General features: G+C 50.6%; 2 protein-coding genes and 1 long non-coding RNA gene across 7 annotated transcripts in view; all 3 read left to right on the top strand.

Moving 5' to 3' along the window:
* LOC310702287 (uncharacterized protein) overlaps window positions 1–13,517 on the top strand; it is a 213,331-nt gene extending 199,814 nt beyond the window's left edge. The window contains exon 6 of the mRNA XM_083493693.1: window positions 10,995–13,517. Coding sequence (XP_083349819.1) covers window positions 10,995–12,871 — 1,877 coding nt within the window. The 3' untranslated portion in view covers window positions 12,872–13,517. The remainder of the gene's footprint in view (window positions 1–10,994) is intronic.
* LOC310702296 (uncharacterized protein) overlaps window positions 1–21,618 on the top strand; it is a 74,324-nt gene that overhangs the window by 44,744 nt on the left and 7,962 nt on the right. For 4 of the 5 annotated variants that reach the window (XM_083493716.1, XM_083493719.1, XM_083493720.1 and 1 more), the window contains exon 2: window positions 19,968–20,092. The gene's annotated coding sequence lies outside the window, so the exon portion shown is untranslated. Of the gene's footprint in view, window positions 1–18,999; window positions 19,140–19,967; window positions 20,093–21,618 lie in introns of those variants that run through there. The other variant, XM_083493718.1, reaches the window with a different exon arrangement.
* LOC310702310 overlaps window positions 17,035–21,618 on the top strand; it is a 39,460-nt gene continuing 34,876 nt past the window's right edge. The window contains exon 1 of the long non-coding RNA XR_014523446.1: window positions 17,035–17,191. This is a non-coding gene — a long non-coding RNA (uncharacterized lncRNA). The remainder of the gene's footprint in view (window positions 17,192–21,618) is intronic.

Genomic DNA, 21,618 nt, shown 5'->3' with positions numbered 1-21,618 from the left:
CAGTGTCCTTCTTGAATTGTGGTGCCCAGAACTGGACACAGTACTCCAGGTGTGGTCTGACCAGAGCAGAATACAGTGGCACTATTACTTCCCTTGATCTAGATGCTATACTCCTATTGATGCAGCCCAGAATTGCATTGGCTTTTTTAGCTGCCGCGTCACACTGTTGGCTCATGTCAAGTTTGTGGTCAACCAAGACTCCTAGATCCTTTTCACATGTACTGCTCTCAAGCCAGGTGTCACCCATCTTGTATTTGTGCCTCTCATTTTTTTTGCCCAAGTGCAATACTTTACATTTCTCCCTGTTAAAATTCATCTTGTTTGCTTTTGCCCAGTTCTCTAATCTGTCAAGGTCATTTTGAAGTGTGATCCTGTCCTCTGGGGTGTTAGCCACCCCTCCCAGTTTGGTGTCATCTGCAAATTTGATCAGGATGCCCTTGAGTCCATCATCCAAGTCGTTGATAAAGATGTTGAATAAGACCGGGCCCAAGACAGAACCCTGTGGCACCCCACTAGTCACTCTTCTCCAGGATGAAGAGGAACCATTGATGAGCACCCTTTGGGTTCGGTCAGTCAGCCAGTTACAAATCCACTGAGTGGTAGCATAGTCAAGACCGCATTTTACCAGCTTCTTTACAAGAATATCATGGGGCACCTTGTCAAATGCCTTGCTGAAATCAAGGTAGGCTACATCCACTGCGTTCCCTTCATCTACCAGGCTTGTAATTCTGTCAAAAAACGAGATCAGGTTAGTCTGACATGACTTATTTTTCAGAAATCCATGCTGACTATTGGTGATCACAGCATTCCTTTCTAGGTGCTCACAGACTGTTTGCTTAATGATCTGTTCCAGAATCTTCCCTGCTATTGATGTCAGACTGACTGGGCGGTAATTATTTGGGTCCTCTCTTTTCCCCTTTTTGAAAATAGGGACAACATTTGCCCTCCTCCAGTCTGCTGGGACTTCGCCTGTTCTCCAGGAATTCTCAAAGATGACTGCCAGTGGTTCTGAGATCACATCTGCCAGTTCTTTTAATACTCTTGGATGCAGTTCATCTGGCCCTGGAGACTTGAATACATCTAATCTAGCCAAATATTCTTGTACTATCTCCTTAGTTATTCTGGGCTGTGTTTCCTTTGCTGAATCATTTGCTCCAAATTCTTCAGGTCGGGCATTGTTTTCTTTATCGGAGAAGACTGAGGCAAAGAAGGCATTGAGGAGTTCAGCCCTTTCTGTGTCCCCTGTTTGCATTTCACCATCTTCTCCTCTGAGTGACCCCACTGTTTCTTTGTTCTTCCTTTTGCTACGAACATACCCATAAAAGCCTTTTTTGTTGCTTTTAACCTCTCTAGCAAGCCTGAGTTCATTCTGTGCTTTAGCTTTTCTGACTTTGTGTCTACACGTGCTGGCTATTTGTTTGAATTCCTCTTTGGTGGTTTCCCCCCTTTTCCATTTTTTGTACACATCCTTTTTTAATCTTAATTCAGTTAAAAGTTCTTTAGATAGCCACCCTGGTTTCTTTAGGCACCTTCCATGTTTTCGTCTCATTGGTATTGCCTGACGTTGTGCTTTTACTATCTCCCTCTTAACAAACTCCCAGCCATCATGAACTCCCTTTCCTTTTAGTATTGCTGTCCATGGGATCTCACCCAGCACTTCCCTAAGTTTTATGAAGTCGGCTTTCTTAAAGTCAAGAAATTGAGTCCTAGTATGCTTGGCTGCTACTTTCCGCTGTATAGTAAACTTCAGAAGAGCATGATCACTCGCGCCTAATGATCCTTCCACATCTACCCCACTAACCAGGTCATCAACATTGGTTAGGACCAGATCTAAAATGGCTGTTCCTCTTGTTGCTTCTCCCACTTTCTGGACAATGAAGTTGTCTGCAAGGCCAGTGAGGAATCTGTTTGACCTTATGCTCTTGGCTGAGTTTGACGTCCAACAAATATCCGGGTAATTGAAGTCCCCCATTACTACTATCTCCCTTCCTTTTGCATGCTTGGCCATCTGTTCCAGGAAGGCAGCATCTATGTCCTCCGTTTGGCTTGGGGATCTATAGTAAACTCCCACAATGAGGTCTCTGTTATTCTTCTCTCCCTTAATTTTGACCCAAATGCTCTCACTTTGGCTTTGAGGTTCTAAATCTTGGATCTCTTCACAGGTATACACATCCCTGACATATAACGCCACTCCTCCTCCTTTCTTGTCTGGTCTGTTTCTCTGAAATAGATTGTATCCCCCCATTATTACATTCCAATCGTGGGACTTATCCCACCAGGTTTCAGTGATGCCTATTATGTCATATTTAGTTTGCTGTACCAAGAGCTCAAGCTCATCTTGTTTATTTCCCATGCTTTGCGCATTAGTGTACAGACATTGAAGTCCATTAATCATTCCCCCGTGTCTCTTATTTAAGGATTTTTTCCTCCCTCCACTAGGTCCGCGTGCTGTTTGCTCCATTTGGTCTATGACATTTGGATGATCATCTTCATTAATTGATAGACTCCTACCTTCAGGAGCACTGTCTCCCTCCCCCACATTAGTCAGTTTAAAGCCCTCCTGATGAGGTTTCTGAGATTTTTGGCAAAAACATTTCTCCCAACCGTTGTGAGGTGCAGCCCATCACTTGCCAGAAGTCCATCTTCAAGAAACTGCAGTCCGTGATCTAAGAATCCAAACCGTTCCTGTTTACACCATTTGCGAAGCCAGCTGTTCACTTCCACTATTTTCCCCTCTCTCCCTGGGCCACGTCGTTCAACTGGGAGGACAGATGAGATGACAATTTGTGCATTTAGTTGCTTCAATTTCCTGCCGAGAGCCTCGTAGTCTCTTTTGATCTTCTGGAGGCTATTGTTTGCAGTGTCATTGGTTCCCACATGAACCAAGAGGAAGGGGTATTCGTCAGTGGGTTTTATGATTTTTTTGCAGTCGTTCAGTTACATCTTGGATCTTAGCCCCGGGGAGACAGCACACTTCCCGAGAAGATATACTGGACCGAGGCCGTTTAGGGCTTTAAAGGTCAGCACCAACACTTTGAATTGTGCTCGGAAACGTACTGGGAGCCAATGTAGGTCTTTCAAGACCGGTGTTATATGGTCTCAGCGGCCGCTCCCAGACACCAGTCTAGCTGCTGCATTCTGGATTAGTTGTAGTTTCGCATAACCTTCAGAGGTAGCCCCATGTAGAGCGCATTGCAGTAGTCCAAGCAGGAGATAAGCAGAGCATGCACCACTCTGGCGCAACAGTCCGCAGGCAGATAGGGTCTCAGCCTGCGTACCAGATGGAGCTGGTAAACAGCTGCCCTGGACACAGATTTGACCTGTACCTCCATGGACAGCTGTGAGTTCAAAATGACTCCCGGGCTGCACACCTGGTCCTTCAGGGGCACAGTTACCCCATTCAGGACCAGGGAATCCTCCACACCTGCCCGCCTCCTGTCCCCCCAAAACAGTACTTCTGTCTGTCTGTAACCTCAATCTGTTAGCCGCCATCCATCCTTCAACCGCCTCCAGACACTCACACAGGACCTTCACCGCCTTCACTGGTTCTGATTTATAAGAGAGGTAGAGCTGGGTATCATCCGCATACTGATGAACACCAAGCCCAAACCCCCTGATGATCTCTCCCAGCGGCTGCATGTAGATGTTGAAAAGCATGGGTGTTATGTAGTGTAGTTTCACCCTGGGCCAACAGGGGGATACTGTATATAGTTTTCACTCAGGTCTGTAGATAGTTTTCACTCAGGTCCGCGGCAGTTATTTTAGGCGGGAACTCTGGGCTGTGGTGGTTACAATGTTGACAGCCGGCTGCCTATAAATACAGGCCGGCTGAGCTGTTCTCAGTCAGTTCTATTCCAGCTTACCACAATAAAGAGCTACTTGAAGAAATCGCTGTGCCGGCTGCTATGTCAACCCACAATTTAACACTGGCGACGAGGATGGGATAGATGGACATCAGAGCACAGCCAGATGCGGCCAGCCTCTGAACTGAGCTGAATCACTGAGCTGAATCACAGAGCGAAATCACTGAGCGAAATCACTGGGCAGAACCAATTCAGAGCTGACTGTTCTGGCTAGAGCACTGTGTTCCATCCATCGCCCTTCACGCCGGCATCGGAATCATGGCTTCACTTGTGCCTCTACCGCCGTTTGCGCCAGCCTCTGAATCATGGGACTCCTACCTCGCTCGGTTCGACTGCTACCTCCAAGCCAACGAGCTGACAGCAGTATCAAAGGATCGGAAGCGGGGCCTATTCCTCAGCCTCTGTGGGCCTGAGGTGTTTGAGACGGCCCGAGCGTTGGTTGCGCCTGAAGCAGTCCAGGCAACACCATGGGACACGATCCAAGAGAAGCTCCGCAACCACTACGCACCAAAGCCGTCCAAGATTGCTGCCCGCCATGCGTTCTACCACCGGAACCAGGCAGAGGGGGAGTCAATCAACAACTACACCACCGCCCTGCGACAGGCTGCAATGCACTGTGAGTTCCGAGACTTAGACGATGCCCTGATGGATCGAATCGTCTGCGGGGTCCGGGACATCCATCTGCAACGGCGCCTCCTAGCCAAGCCAGACCTCACGCTACAGAAAGCCATTGAGGAGGCTGTGGCCTCAGAAGCTGCTGAACGCTCCGCCCAGGAGATCCGCAAGTCCAGCAGCCCGCGTCTTGCTAGGGAGCCAGTTCCGGTGCATCATGAAGAGGCCAGCAGTGAGGAGGCATCCTCCAGTGAAGACGATGACGTGCACCAGACAAAGCGGGAGCGCAGGAAGTTCCAACAGAAGTCCAAGGGCCAACCGGAATGTGCTGGCTGCGGAGGCAACCATTCCCGTGCCAAGTGTCGATTCAGAGACGCCATCTGTAGGAAGTGTTCCAGAAGGGGCCACATCGCTAAGGTCTGCCGATCGGCTCCGTCTGACACCCCCCCTTCATTGACTCGCAAGTCCAAGTCTTCACTCCAGTCTGCCAAGGAAAGTTGTTTCGCTCTCACCAACTGCCGCTGCCCGTCTGGAACCACGATTGGCCAAACCGACTCGACTACGCGACGCAAGCTGAACGTCACGGTGCTCATTGAAGGAGCTCCATGTGACATGGAGATCGACACCGGGTCTGCCCTGTCCATCGTGTCATGGAGCACCATCAAAAGACTGGTACCCAGAGTGTCCAAAAGGCAACTCGACTCTCACCGCGTACACCTGAGAGACTACCAGGGAAACGACATTCCCGTGGTAGGCGTTGGCCGGTTCCGGATCGCCTTCAAGGATTTTTCGGGCCTGCTCCGGTTGGTGGTGGTCGAAGGTCAGCGGCCAAGCCTCCTAGGGCTAGACTGGTTTGATGCCCTCGGCCTGGAAGTCACCGGCATCAACTGCATCTCTAACGCAGAGACTGAGGGTCTGGTCAAAGACTTTGCCGAGGTTTTTGACGGCACCTTGGGCCAATATACAGGTACGCCCATCTCCTTTAGCCTTGATCCACAAGTCGCCCCCATCAAGCTAAAGCCACGCCGGGTTCCCTTTGCTCTCAAGGCTAAGGTGGACGAACAACTGGACAAACTGATCGCCCAAGGAGTTTTGGAGCCGGTTGACCACGCCAAGTGGGAAACCCCCATCGTCACGCCTGTCAAGCCGGATGGGTCGGTGAGAATCTGCACTGACTACAAGTGCACGATCAACAAGGCACTTCAGCAGCATGCTTATCCGGTTCCTGTTGTCCAACACCTGCTGCATTCCCTGGGTGAGGGTAAGGTCTTCGCTAAGCTGGACCTTGCCCAAGCCTATCAACAACTGCCAGTCGATGATGCCACTGCTGAAGCCCAGACGATCGTCACCCACCGGGGGGCATTCCGTTGCCGCCGGTTGCAGTTCGGGGTGAGTGTGGCTCCTGGCATCTTCCAAAGCCTTATGGAGCGTCTCCTGCAAGGGCTTCCGGGCGTGGTACCATATTTTGATGACGTCTTGGTGTCTGCAGACTCACACCAGCAGCTGTTCGAGCGCCTCCGTGCCGTGCTGACCAGGTTCCAGGAGGCCGGGCTCAAGGTAAAGAGGGAGAAGTGCCAGATCGCCGTTCCACAGGTAGAGTTCCTGGGCTATCTTATCGATGCCTCCGGTCTTCATCCAACCACATCCAAGATCCGCGCTATCCAGCAGGCCCCCACCCCAAAGAACAAAACGGAGTTGCAGGCATTCCTGGGGCTGCTGAACTTTTATAACATGTTCCTGCCCCACAAAGCCACAGTGGCTGAGCCTCTTCACCGACTCCTTATCACTAAGACGCCTTGGGCCTGGGGTCATCGGGAGACGGCGGCCTTCAACGCGGTCAAGGCTCTCCTTTCTTCAGACAGTGTGCTGGTACAGTACAGTGAATCCAGGCCGCTGGTCCTTGCCTGCGACGCCTCACCTTTTGGCATCGGTGCTGTCCTTAGTCACCGTTTTCCAGATGGAAGAGAAGCACCGCTCGCCTACTTTTCCAGGACACTATCTCCGACGGAACGGAATTACAGCCAGCTCGACAAGGAGGCATTGGCACTTGTGGCTGGAGTGAAGAGGTTCCATGAATACCTCTATGGCAGGACTTTTGACCTCATCACTGACCACAAGCCACTCCTGGGCCTCCTCGCCGGTGATCGTCCAACTCCACCGGTCCTCTCACCACGCATGCTGCGATGGACTGTTTTCCTGGCTGCCTACCACTACCTGCTCATCCATCGCCCGGGAAAATCGATGGGCCATGCCGACGCCCTCAGCCGTTGCCCTCTTCCAGCATTTGTGGAAGACCCGGCTCCAGCTTCATCGCTCCTTCTGATTGAGGATCTTCCGGCAGCGCCTGTATCGGCTGCCACTGTGGCCTCCGCATCTGCCCAGGATCGCACCATCAGCCGGGTGCTCAACTGGGTGTGGAGGGGGTGGCCACAAGGGCCTTTTGCATCGGAGTTCCAGCCCTTCGCAACCAGACAACATGAACTCTCAGCTCATCGCGGCTGCCTGCTGTGGGGAGACCGCGTCGTGATTCCCCAGGGACTCCGTCAGCGCGTCCTGGAGGCTCTGCACGTTGGCCACCCGGGAATTGTCAAAATGAAGGCGTTGGCTCGGTGTTACGTCTGGTGGCCTAATATGGGGCGGCACAGCGATTTCTTCAAGTAGCTCTTTATTGTGGTAAGCTGGAATAGAACTGACTGAGAACAGCTCAGCCGGCCTGTATTTATAGGCAGCCGGCTGTCAACATTGTAACCACCACAGCCCAGAGTTCCCGCCTAAAATAACTGCCGCGGACCTGAGTGAAAACTATCTACAGACCTGAGTGAAAACTATATACAGTATCCCCCTGTTGGCCCAGGGTGAAACTACACTACATAACACCCCTCCCCACCGAGATAAGGTGTTAGTTACAATCGTAATGGTTTCCTTATATACAGCACTACGCGTAATGGTTCAAATAAGCACAAAAGCATATCGGTTACATTTCCCATACTTAGACCAACAGTGATACCTGTCCAACAACATAGTCCTTTAAATACGTTGGGCGCTTGGAAACTCTGCCAGACCGCCGGGGACTGGTAGCCAAGTCCGGAGGGCCACACAGTTCTCGCTGAGGCTGTGGTGCGACCCTAGGTGGCGTTGGAACCAACTCCCCTGGATCCGCTGCTGTGGGTGGAGCCTCCGCAAGTGGAGTGGTCTGAGTCTGTTCTGAAACGGCTTGGTTCGGCTCCACGCTGGCAGTTCGCGAGCGAGGTGTAGGTGGGGCCTCGCCATCTGTACGTGTCTCTTCTGGAGCCGCAAGCGCAGTTGGGGGCACCTCGGTAGTGTCCAAGTCCCCAACCCTGCGCCTAAGCTGGTCTATGTGCCGTCGCCACAAGCGTCCGTCTTCGAGTGCCACCTGGTACGAGCGAGGTCCAGTGACTCCCACTACTGTGGCTGGCACCCAAGGGATGTCCCCCACATAGTTCCGGGCAAAGACCTGGTTTCCTGGGACAAATGACCGTGGTGCGTTGGCACAGCCTGGGGGTTCAGCCACGGCAAAGTCTGGGTGTAGCCGGTCGAGCGGTGACCTGAGGCGGCGGCCCATAAGCAGTTCAGCAGGACTCCTCCCTGTGGCCGCATGAGGGGTGATGTGTTGCACGAACAAGTATTCGGCGACCCGCTCATGCCAGTCTCCCCGGTCCAGGCGCGCCAGTGCCTCTTTTGTCGAGCGCACCATTCTTTCCGCTTGCCCATTGCTGGGGGAGAGGACAGAACCCTGAGGCACCCCACAAGTGAGAGCCCAGGGGTCTGAACACAAATCCCCCACCACCATTTACTGAACACGGCCCAGGAGGAAGGAGCGGAACCACTGTATGACAGTGCCCCCAGCTCCCAGCCCCTCAATACTGTCCATAGGGATGTTATGGTCGATGGTATCAAATGCCGCTGAGAGATCCAGCAGAACTAGGAAGCAGCTCTCACCTTTGTCCCTAGCCCGCCGGTGATCATCAACCAGTGCGACCAAGGCAGTTTCAGTCCCATGATGAGGCCTGAATCCCGACTGGAAGGGATCCAAATGGTCCGCTTCTTCCAGGCGTGCCTGGAGTTGTTCGGCAACCGCTCGCTCAATCACCTTGCCCAAGAATGGAAGATTTGAGACTGGGCGATAGTTGGCCATTGTGGCCGCATCTAAAGATGGTTTTTTAAGAAGCGGTTTAATAACCGCCTCTTTCAGCGGGTCTGGGAAGGCTCCCTCACGGAGGGAAGCATTCACCACCCCACGAAGCCCATCGCCCAGTCCTTCCCGGCTAGCTTTTATAAGCCAGGATGGGCAAGGATCCAGGAGACAGGTGGTTGGTTTCACTCGTCCAAGCAGCCTGTCCACATCCTCGGGGGTAACAGATTGGAATTGATCCCACACAACTTGACTAGACAGGACTCTAGCACTCTCCCACTCTGGCCCTGCTCCCATGGTGGTGTCTACCTCTTCCCGAATCTGAGCGACTTTATCTGCAAAAAAAAATCATTGCAGATCATGTGGCCCTTACTGGGCCCCAATGTAACAGGTGGTTCCGCTAAATTGCGAACCACCTGAAAAAGTCTCCTGCTGCTGTTTTCTGCAGATGCAATAGAGGCGGTGAAGAAAGTCTTCTTCGCCGTCACTACCGCCACTTGGTAGGCTCGATATTGAGCTTTAACCCGTGTCCGGTCAGCTTCAGAATGAGTTATCCGCCACCGGGCTCTAGCTGTCTCAATGATTGTTTCATTGCCCTCAGATCCGTGGAAAACCATGGGGCTGTCCAGGCTCCATGCAGTCGGAGAGGGCGCTTCGGAGCCAAACAGTCAATATCCCTGGTTAACTCCACATTCCAGCGGGCCAGCAGGGAATCAGCTGAAAGGCCATCAACATGGGATAAAACATCCCCTACCACTCTCTGGAAACCATTTGGATCCATTAAGTGGCGGGGGCGGACCATCCGAATTCGTCCCACCTCCCTGCAGAGGGGATGGATCGCAGAGAAGTCGAGTTGCACCAGGAAGTGATCTGACCATGGCACTTCTTTTGTTTCGCTTTTACTTAGTGTCAGATCACCAACATCCATAGAGGTAAACACCAGGTCCAAGGCATGTCCGCGGCTATGGGTTGGGCCAGACTTATTCAGGGACAGCCCCATGGAGGCCATGCTTTGCACGAAGTTCCGAGCGGCCCCTTGTAAGGTTGTGTCGGCATGGATATTAAAATCCCCTAGGACAACCAAGCTAGGTGTCTCCAGGAGAACATCCGCCACGACCTGAAGCAGCTCGGGCAGGGAATCCTTGGTGCAGCGGGGAGGTCGGTACACCAAAAGGAATCCTGTACTGCCCCTATTGCCCAACTTCCAGAACATGCACTCGGAAAACTGGGTCTTCCCAATAGGACGCCTGGTGCAAACTAATGACTTCCTAAAAATCACTGCAACCCCCCCTCCCCGCCCACATGACCTGGGTTGCTGTGCGTAAGAGAAACCTGGTGGACAAGCAGCGACAAGGACAGGCCCATCTGCTTCATCCAACCAAGTCTCTGTTAAACATACCAATTCAAGTCCTCCATCCATGATCAAGTCATGGATGGCAGTGGTCTTATGAATCATTGACCTGGCATTGCACAGCAGCACCTTCAGGTCATGTGGGTATCCCTTGCTGATTCTAGTATCCATCCAGTCAGGACGAGACCCGGAGGCAGGAATAGTCGTCAAACAACGACTAAACCTGCCTCCTCTGTAACGACATGGTCTGGTCTTAGCGTAACTCCTCCTCCTACCCGTGATCACTGAGGTCGGCACTCACACAGGGGAGTCCTCCTGGGCAGCAGAGCAGTCCTTTTGAGGCTTCAGGCCCCGCCCCGAGCCAGGTGGTTAGTGGCAAGAGCAGGGCCCTCAGGCACTCACACAAGGGAGTCCTCCTGGGCAGCAGAGCAGTCCTTTTGAGGCTTGAGGCCCCGCCCCGGGCCAGGTGGTTAGTGGCAAGAGCAGGGCCCTCAGGCACTCACGCAGGAGAGTCCTCCTGGGCAGCAGAGCAGTCCTTTTGAGGCTTGAGGCCCCGCCCCGGGCCAGGTGGTTAGTGGCAAGAGCAGGGCCCTCAGGCATTCACACAAGGGAGTCCTCCTGGGCAGCAGAGCAGTCCTTTTGAGGCTTCAGGCCCCGCCCCGGGCCAGGTGGTTAGTGGCAAGAGCAGGGCCCTCAGGCACTCACACAGGAGAAGTCAAGGAGGAGAATCGTGGGGTCATGGACTTTCTCAGTAAGGATCCCTGTTGGATCATAACATGTTGTGATTGGAGATGCAGTGGATTCCATGATTGAGCCACAAAAATATCCATCCCAGATAAAAGCCAAGCAATATCTCAGTTAATACCAGGAAACAAAAACAGTGAAAACTATTGTACGGCCTCACATCTCATTCTCTTCAGTTCTTCCTCTGTCACAAGCATTCATTAACATTGTTCAATAATCTGGAGTTCCCATTTCCTCCTGAGACTCTAATTCGCTTCTCTCTTCATTGCAGATGGTGATGAATCAGAAGGGAAGAACAAGGGGGAGCACAACAGAATCCACATAGCGGAGAATTCAGATAAATATTCAGAGTGTGGAGAGAACATCCGTCGGAGCTCCCAGTGCACCTCCCGTCAAAGAAAAAGCTTCATTCGAAGGAATACCCTCACTTCACACGAAAGAACACAGAGTAGGGAGAAATTGTATCAGTGCAGAGAATGTGGAAAGAGCTTCAATCAAAAGGGTAATCTCACTTTGCATCAAAGAGTTCACACAGGGGAGAAACCATATAATTGCTTGGAATGTGGAAAGAGCTTCAGTCACTGGGGGAATCTCACTTCCCATCAAAGAGTTCATACAGGGGAGAAACCGTATCAGTGCTTGGAATGTGGGAAGAACTTTAGTCACCGCCAGAATCTCGCTTCTCATCAAAGAATTCATACAGGGGAGAAACCCTATCAGTGCTTGGAATGTGGAAAGAGCTTCAATCGGAAGGGTCACCTCACTTCCCATCACAAAATTCATACAGGGGAGAAACCCTATCGGTGCTTGGAATGTGGGAAGCGCTTCACTCAGGAGGGGAATCTCACTTCTCATCAAAGAATTCATACAGGGGAGAAACCCTATCAGTGCTTCCAATGTGGGAAGAGCTTTCGTCTGAGTGGTGATCTCACTTCCCATCAAAGAATTCATACAGGGGAGAAACCCTATCAGTGCTTGGAATGTGGAAAGAGCTTCAGTACGTGGGTGAATCTCACTTCTCATCAAAGAATTCATACAGGGGAGAAACCCTATCAGTGCTTGGATTGTGGAAAGAGCTTCAGTCGGAAGGAAAGTCTTACTACCCATCAAAGAATTCATACAGGGGAGAAACCCTATCAGTGCTTGGAATGTGGAAAAGGTTTTCATCTGAGTGGTCATCTGACTTCCCATCAAAGACTTCATACAGGAGAGAAACCGTATCACTGCTCAGAATGTGGAAAGAGCTTTCGTCTGAGTGGTGATCTGACTTCCCATCAAAGAGTTCACACAGGGGAAAAACCCTATCAGTGCTTGGAATGTGGAAAGAGCTTTAATCAAAGCGCACATCTCACTTCCCATCAAAGAACTCATACAGGGGAGAAACCCTATCAGTGCTTGGAATGTGGGAAAAGCTTCCGGGAGGGCCACAAGGTCACTTCCCATAAAAGAATTCATACAGGGGAGAAACCCTATCAGTGCTTGGAATGCGGAAAGAGCTTCAGTCAAAGTGCCACACTCTCTTCCCATCACAGAATTCATACAGGGGAGAAACCCTATCAGTGCTCAGAATGTGGAAAGAGCTTCAGTCAGGAGGGGAATCTCACTTCTCATCAGAGAATTCATACAGGGGAAAAACCCTATCAGTGCTTCGAATGTGGAAAGGGCTTCAGTCGGAAGGATAGTCTTACTACCCATCAAAGAATGCATACAGGGGAGAAACCCTATCAGTGCTTGGAATGTGGAAAGAGCTTCCCTCAGGAGGGGAATCTCACTTCTCATCAGAGAATTCATACAGGGGGAAAACCCTATCAGTGCTTCGAATGTGGAAAGGGTTTCAGTCAGAAGGAAAGTCTTACTACCCATCAAAGAATTCATACAGGGGAAAAACCCTATCAGTGCTTCGAATGTGGAAAGGGCTTCAGTCGGAAGGATAGTCTCACTTCCCATCACAGAATTCATACAGGGGAGAAACCCTATCAGTGCTTGGAATGTGGAAAGAGCTTCACTGATAGCTCCAGTCTCACTTCCCATCGCAGAATTCATACAGGAGAAAAACCCTATCAGTGCTTGGAATGTGGGAAAAGCTTCAGTCAGAGGGGCAATCTCACTTCCCATCAAAGAATCCATACAACAGAGAAAACGTCTTAGTGTTTGGAATGTGGGAAAAGATTCATTCATTGCCCACCAAATAATTTATACGGGTTTGAAAAAGGGGTCCCTCTCAAAGGGGGCTGAAGACAACCGACAGATTACAACTGGGGAATATTTCACACAGGAAACCACATCTGCTTGCATGGACTTTTGTCATATATGGATTTATAAAAGTGAAGATGAATCTTTGATCTTTGTAAGCTTCCCTTAGGGCTCAGGGGGAGCAAGCTTGGATTGTAGAGGAACCGAACAATTATTAACTGTGAAATCTATCCCACAGTGTGGTCTCTTCAGTTTGGGAAGATTCTTCGGTTTGGGAAAATATCAGTCCATTAAAATACATTACATGTCCTAATTTTAATTAAACAAAGGAAAGCTGGAAGACAGCCCAGAGTCCTGGAAGGTAAGACGGTGGAATGAAATAGGGCCTTCTGAGGAGGGACTGCACCGAAAACAATTGAGGGACAACAAGAAGAACAAAAATTTCATCTTGCATGTTAATTTACATATAGATCTGTTAAATATGATTAAAGTTGCATGCCAGTGGCTGTCAAGATAAGATAAAGGATTAAGATCGGGATGATATTGGGAATAAATAAAAGAGAGAAAAGTAGGAACAAGAACAAAAAATAATCATCATCATCAATCTAGATCAAGGGAAGTAATAGTGCCACTGTATTCTGCTCTGGTCAGACCTCACCTGGAGTACTGTGTCCAGTTCTGGGCACCACAATTCAAGAAGGACACTGACAAACTGGAACGTGTCCAGAGGAGGGCAACCAAAATGGTCAAAGGCCTGGAAACGATGCCTTATGAGGAACGGCTAAGGGAGCTGGGCATGTTTAGCCTGGAGAAGAGGAGGTTAAGGGGTGATATGATAGCCATGTTCAAATATATAAAGGGATGTCACATAGAGGAGGGAGAAAGGTTGTTTTCTGCTCCTCCAGAGAAGCGGACACGGAGCAATGGATCCAAACTACAAGAAAGAAGATTCCACCTAAACATTAGGAAGAACTTCCTGACAGTAAGAGCTGTTCGACAGTGGAATTTGCTGCCAAGGAGTGTGGTGGAGTCTCCTACTTTGGAGGTCTTTAAGCAGAGGCTTGACAACCATATGTCAGGAGTGCTCTGATGGTGTTTCCTGCTTGGCAGGGGGTTGGACTCGATGGCCCTTGTGGTCTCTTCCAACTCTATGATTCTATGATTCTATTCTATGATTCTATGAATCTTTGACTTTTGTCTTCTTGGTTTCTCTGTTGTTATTCTGTCTCTCACAGCTACAATAAACCTACCATTATTATTTTGGACTAGGCATTTCTTCGTCAGAGGGCAAAAAAGCAAATTTAGCAGGGGATCAAATACTTTCTCTCCTCACTCTATATGTTCACACACACACAGACACACCTGGCTCTCGTTTAGAGGAAGAGTGAGAGACGGAGGCTCTTTACTTTTAGAACTAGAATACAAAAAAGGGAGGTGTGAGGAGGTCAAGGAAACAAGCAAATGAAAGATAAGTTATGTGAAGGTTTGAACTGTTTTTGTTTTTGTTTTAATTGTTTGTATTTTTTTTTCTTTTTTGCTCTTTTTTATTGTGATGTCTTGTTTTCTGTTTAATATGGTGTTTTTTCTTTTTCTTGTGTAACCTTTAAAACTTTAATAAATATTAATTTTTTTTTTAAAAAATGGCATTTCCATGTCACCTCCTTTCCTCCCACGAGCTCCTCCTTCCACACCAACCCTGCCAGGCTGGCCGCTTGCCTTTCACCCCCTTTCCAGCACTGCGTTGTTTAGTGTGGCAGCACCTGCCCTTTGGAACTCCCCGCCTCTTGCAATAAAGCGCGTGCCTTTGCTAGACTCTTTTCAGGCAGCGGCTAAAAGCATTAGGAAGCTGAAGTAATTTTAATCTGTTTTAATATTTTAGCTTTTCTCTGTTTTAAAGTAGGCTTGTTAATTTTTATTGATTTTACTGCAGTGGTGTTGTTGTTTCTTTGTTTTTTTTGTATTGGTAAACAACTTTACAGGTTTTTTAATTTTAATAAATAAATAAACAAAAAATATAAATAAAACAACACAAGCCAAAACACAATGCATCCTGTAGATTTAAGCATCTCTCCACAGTGGCCTCCTTGTTATCAGAGGCCCAGAATCCACAATCCTTTGTAAGAAAATGTGAAATAAAGTCAAAACATTTTTGCAGGCAAAAAATAGAGGTCAATATTGGGGAGGTGACAAAAACTTTTCCACACCAGGTACCCCCTGACCTTGTTATGCCACTACCCGGGGTGCAGGGAGGGGGCATGGGGGTCCCTGTTCAGATCATGCCTGGGGGGAGAGACCCCCAAGTCAGGGAGCAGAGGGTCCTCCCTTGTCCTCTCTGCCAGGCCAGGTAGGGGCCACTTCGCAGGAGTGAAGAAAGACAGTCAGGTTACCCTAAAAACCCTAAAACTGTTTGTGAATTCCCCCAGCCAGGCCTCCAAGCCTCGCCTCAGGAACTCTCAAATCTTTTTTCTCTCTCTAAGGCTAAAAGCATTAGCTAAGCATATTGCTCTTGCTGTAACAAAAAGACTGAAACGACTGAACACTCTGAAACCCCCTTTGGTTTCTCACCCCCTTTTCCTGGGGACAGTCCAAAATAGTCCCAAGATGGGAACTTTCTGTTCATGCTCAGGAGACATGGGGCAGAACTTTTCCGAAGGAGGAGAAAGGGGAGGGAACTGGAAGGGGAATAGATGCTCTGTGCAAATGGCTGTGAACTCGTGCTTGTTTGTGAGTTATCACACTTGCTCCTTCTACCAGTTCATGGATGGTAGAAATAAAGCTTTTTCTCCGAAACTATTCCTTGAGTGTCTGTTGACTCCCATTTTCCCTTTCCCGGGCGCAATATTTTTCCCACCTGAGGGCAACGCCTCATAAGGCCACAGGAGGACTGCAGCTGTTCTTCCTTGGGATCCAGATGCCGCCTTCCTTTTGGGGGAGGGGGATTTGGGTAAATAAAATAAACCCCCTTCAAATTGAGGGAAAAGTCACCTTTGTGAATAGAGGATGTAGACAGACAAGAACATTCCCACGTGGGGGGAGCACAGGGAGAAGAAAAGCCCGTCTGCATCTTCACAACCGGACCACTTCCTCTGTCCCAGATGCAACAACACATCTCTCTCCCCTATTCAGGCTAAACAAGTAGACAAACTAATGTGAAAGCAAATTTCAGGTGTGACCTCAGGAAATGCTAAAGCAATGATAAAAGACTCCTTCTCCCAACCTTTTCGGACAAATGAGGAGAGATTATCAGTCATTGTACCACTGACAGAGGACATGGAACACATAACATCCTTTCTGGCTCACTGTAATAAAACCCTTACCATCCTGATAGATACTTGTAAAACCTTCTGGAAAAATCCTAGCTGAGCATTTGTGGGTTTTGATAAGCAAGAAATGGAAATTGGTGCTGTCTCAAAAGAGACTAGTTCTTTTAAGCTACCCTCAGCCTTTGGGAATCTTGTCACAGGAGGAGCGAGAAGCTCCCCTCTGGAGTTCATAAAGGGTAGATATTCCTGGTGCCCTTAAGCCTGCTGTTCCGCCAGGGAAGCGGGGCTGCGTCCAAAGCACTGAATGGTGGAAGTACTCAGGGAAGGGAGCAGAGAGCGAGGGAAGCACCAGGCCCCCATTTCTAGGAAGGGGAACATCGGCCTGAAGGGGAGCAGCTGCATTTGGGCAAGCGGAGCTGGAGAAAAGCTGGGCCTGTCCTGCTGCGCTTCAGGCCCTGACAGCCTCCAAGTCCAAGTGTAAGTTGACTTTGCCCCTCCATTCACCGCGCGAGGAGGGCCGTACCGGAGTTGACATTGCCACGGAGGCCAGAAAGAGCAGAGGCCATGTTGGGTCAGGGCAACCGGTCCTTCTATGTTTGGAGCGGGAGGAAGGGCCGGCGGCCAAATTTTGTGCCTGTCTGTTATACACACATACATCTCAATAATAATAATAATAATAATAATAATAATTTATTATCTATACCCGCCCATCTGGTTGGGCTTCCCCAGCCACTCTGGGCGGCTTCCAAAAAAATATTACAATACTGTAATACATCAAACATTAAAAACTTCCCTGAACTTCCCTTCAGATGTCTTCTAAAAGTCTGGTAGTTGTCAATCTCTTTGGCATCCACAGGGAAGGCGCCACTACCGAGAAGGCCCTCTGCCTGGTTCCCTGTAACTTGGCTTCTTGCAGGGAGGGAACCGCCAGAAGGCCCTCGGCGCTGGACCTCAGTGTCCAGGCTGAATGATGGGGGTGGAGATGCTCCTTCAGATATACTGGACCGAGGCCGTTTAGGGCTCTATCTATCTATCATCTATCTATCTATCTATCTATCATCTACCTACCTACCTACCTACATAGATATATATACACCCCTGGTTCTCGTTTGGAGGAGGAGTGAGAGACGGAGGCACTTTACTGACAGAATGGCACTTCCCTGGCGCCTCCTTTCCTCCCAGGCGCTCCTCCTTCCACAACAACCCTGCCAGGCTGGCCTCTGGCATGTGGCCCCCTTTCCAGCAGGCGAAGCTGCAGGGGCCACTCACTTCCTGGCCCTCAAAAATGGAGGAGGCCTTGGACCCTGGAGGAGCCTGAGAGGAGCCTTGAGGGGGGCAGGGGGGGGGCCTCTCGCCCCTTCCCAGACTTGTCCTCCATCCATTTATTACTACTATTCATTAGGTTAGGCCTCAATTTCAAACCCTAACAATTTAAAAGAGATGGATGGATAATTGATAAGACGTAGATGATCTATAGATATATGGCAGCTTGCAGACGCCCCCCTTGTTTGGGCCTGTGATGGACAGCAGAGCCAGGCCAGTCAGTGGATTTAGTCCCTCAGAAATTTCCTGGAGCCTCGCTCTGATTGGCTGCCACGCCAGCGGGGGGCGGAGCCAGCCCTTTTGGCGGGAAAAGGCAAGGCGCCTTTTCTGAGGGGGGAGCTTGGAGGGGAAGGTGGGGGGAGGGAAGGGAGACCCCCAAGAAGGAGGGCTGAGGGGACCCCCTGGGTGTGGGGGGCGGAGGGAGACCCCCAAGAAGGAGGGCTGAGGGGACCCCCTGGGTGTGGGGGGCGGACTGAGAGGGGGGAGCGGAGGGAGACCCCCAAGAAGGAGGGCTGAGGGGACCCCCTGGGTGTGGGGGCAGACTGGGGGGGGAGCGGAGGGAGACCCCCAAGAAGGAGGGCTGAGGGGACCCCCTGGGTGTGGGGGGCGGACTGAGAGGGGGGAGCGGAGGGAGACCCCCAAGAAGGAGGGCTGAGGGGACCCCCTGGGTGTGGGGGGCGGACTGAGAGGGGGGAGCGGAGGGAGACCCCCAAGAAGGAGGGCTGAGGGGACCCCCTGGGTGTGGGGGGGCGGAGGGAGACCCCCAAGAAGGAGGGCTGAGGGGACCCCCTGGGTGTGGGGGGCGGAGGGAGACCCCCAAGAAGGAGGGCTGAGGGGACCCCCTGGGTGTGGGGGGCGGAGGGAGACCCCCAAGAAGGAGGGCTGAGGGGACCCCCTGGGTGTGGGGGGCGGACTGAGAGGGGGGAGCGGAGGGAGACCCCCAAGAAGGAGGGCTGAGGGGACCCCCTGGGTGTGGGGGGTGGACTGAGAGGGGGGAGCGGAGGGAGACCCCCAAGAAGGAGGGCTGAGGGGATCCCCTGGGTGTGGAGGGCGGACTGAGGGGGGGAGGGAAGGGAGACCCCCAAGAAGGAGGGCTGAGGGGACCCCCTGGGTGTGGGGGGCGGACTGAGAGGGGGTTGCGGAGGGAGACCCCCAAGAAGGAGGGCTGAGGGGACCCCCTGGGTGTGGGGGGCGGACTGAGAGGGGGGAAAGGGCCCCCCAAGTCTGACTCCAGAGCCTCCAAGTCCAATGGAAGGAGGCGCCTGTCTCCGGACCCCAGCTTGGCCCCCCAATTCAGTGGGGCTGCCCCCGGGAAGATGGGGGGCTGGAGGGAAGACGTGTCTCCCTCGGGGGGATCTGGGCTTCCTCTTCCTCTCGAGGAGGCTGCTTGGAGCAGGCGGAGACTCCTGGGGAAGCCCCGTCTCCCTGGCGCGGAGTGGGGCTCCGAGGGGGCTCCGTGGGGCAGCGGGGAGAGGGAGGGCTGGGCTGGGCTGGGAAGGGTTAAGAGGAGCAGAGCTGGAGTCCTAGAGAGGACAGGAAGGGGAGGGGGCAAGGTCCTCCATGGCTAAATTCCCCCCTCCCCCTCCCTTCCTGCCTCCTTCTTCTCTCTCCTTTGCAAAAGCCCCTCCTGGACTCGGGTGAGTCTCCTCTCTCTTCCCTCTGAGGGTGCAATGGGGAGAAGGGGGTCCCTGGGGGGCAGGGAGGGGGCATGGGGGTCCCTGCTCAGATCATGCCGGGGGGGGAGACCCCCAAGTCAGGGAGCAGAGGGTCCTCCTTTGTCCTCTCTGCCAAGCCAGGGAGGGGCCACTTCGCAGGAAATATGCAGCTCTGCTCTTCCTTGGGATCCAGATGCTGCCTTCCTTTTGGGGGAGGGGGCTTTGGGTCAAGGAAATAAACCCCCTTCAGAGGGAGGGAAAAGTCACCTTTGGGAACAGAGGCTGCAGCCAGAGGGGAACATTCCCACGTGGGGGGAGCACAGGGAGAAGAAAAGCCCGTCTGCATCTGCATCTGCACAACTGGACCACTTCCTGTGTCCCAGATGCAACAACACACGTCTCTCCCCTGTCGGTCTCCACACCCACGGCTGGCGCTGTTACCTTCCAACAACTGGATCTCACTCCCAAAGACACACTCTTCCATGGTCTCCTAAGACAGATGGATGCCAACCAGCCAACCATTCCCTCCCCTCCCCCTCCTGGTGCCCCTTGAAGTTGGCTTGAGGGCAGGGGGAGGGTCCACCCCACCAGATGAAGGGAGAGGAGGTCCTTCCATCTGGAAAATGGGAATGCTTGCAAAGATTTACTTGAAGATGAGTGCTGCATAGATAATAAAATTATTGTTTTATGGAATTGCCCCACTTACACAAAGATTAAAACCCATCATTAAAATACACAACAAAATTGTTACAGAAAAGAACGGAGCAATGTGTAGAATAATATCATCTTTCTTCTCCCTTTTCTCCTTAGGGTCCAGTGTGCTTTGAAGACTAGCTGTTCCTTACACAGAGGAGGACTGGGCTTTGCTGGATCCTGACCAGAGAGCTCTGCAGAAGGAAGTCAAGGAGGAGAATCCTGGGATCGTGGCCTCTCTGGTAAGGCTCCCTGCTGGATCATAAGATCAGTTTTGAAATTCCATACAGATCTCTGAAGGACAAACCTCCTCTATTTTGAGGGAGCCCCATAGCGCCCCCTGCAGCACCTGAGATGTTAACACACCCACAACTCTCCATAGGAGATGCATCTCCCGTTCTGTCTGGGAATATTCTTCCACCAGTCCTGCCTTTTCCAACCAGGATGAGGCTGCTCTGAGCTGCCCAGGCCTTCTTCCATGTAGGCTTCAGAGATCTCAGGGATGCGGAGGTACATCCTGTCTAATTTTCTCTTTCCCTTTCGGCATCTCTCTGTTTTTGGTTGAGCAAAGAAATGACTGAGCTTGGAGATGGAGCGGATTCCACGACTGAGCCAAATTAAATCCATCCCTGGATAGAGCCAGGCTTTTTAAATCTCCGGGTCCCATAAATACGTTAGCTAATACCAGCCAAAAAAGGCAGTAACTCCCTTCCCTTCTTCCTCTTTCACAAACATTCATTTGCATTGTTCAGTCATTTCAGGCTCAATTTCTTCCTCGGGGTATTATTATTATTATTATTATTAATGATAATAATACTGCCATATAACAGTAGATTGTAGGTTGTAGGTGGTGAATTGGAAAGGAAGAAGGAAGGAGACAACAAGAAAAATCCACAAAACTGGAGAAACCATATAAATATTCAGAGTGTGGAGAGAACTTTAGTCAGAGCTCCCAGTCCACTTCCCATCATTCAGAAGGAGTGCCTCACTTCACATGAAAGCGACTTAAGGCCAAATTCAGGCTAAACAAGTAGAGGAACTAATCTGAATGCAAATTTCAGAACTATCCTCAGGAAATGCTATTACAAGGATAAAAGACTCCTTCTCCCAGGCCTCTGGTGCAAATGAGGAATTATCAGTCATTGGGTGACTTGTACTACTAACAAGGGACATAGAATGCATAAAATCCTTTTAGGCTGACACTAATAAAATTCTTACCATCCTGATAGGTACTTGTAAAACCTTATGGAATAAAATATGGCAGAGAGTGTGGAACCAGATAACAACAATAATATCTTTTAAAATAGATCAACACGGGAAGTTAAAAGAGCCGAGAGGGCAAATGACAATATATCTTGGGATTTTATGATGAAGAACCTCCGGGGGATGGGGGTAGGCCAAGGGTTTGAAAATGGTATAGGTGCGATATATTCTGAACAAAAAGCAAAACTTATTGTAAATAACGTGGTTACAGATGAACTAAAGATAGAAAAAGGGACACGTCAGGGGTGCCCAATCTCTCCATTGCTTTTTATATCGGTCCTGGAGGTGCTGTTGAACATGATTAGGAAGGACCAGTTGGTTAAAGGTGTACAGGTCGGAGCGAAAGATTATAAACTGAAAGCATTCGCAGATGACCTGGTACTTACTTTGCAAGAGCCTGAATCTAGTACAAAAAGAGTTTTAGAGTTAATTCAAGATTTTGGTCAGGTTGCAGGATTTAAGCTGAATAAATTAAAAACGAAAGTATTGGGGGAAAACCTAACAT

This window comes from Podarcis liolepis (genome assembly GCF_965112155.1).
Source record: "Podarcis liolepis genome assembly, chromosome: 2".
In the NCBI taxonomy this organism is placed as follows: domain Eukaryota; kingdom Metazoa; phylum Chordata; class Lepidosauria; order Squamata; family Lacertidae; genus Podarcis; species Podarcis liolepis.
This window is presented reverse-complemented; position numbering and strand designations above follow the sequence as displayed.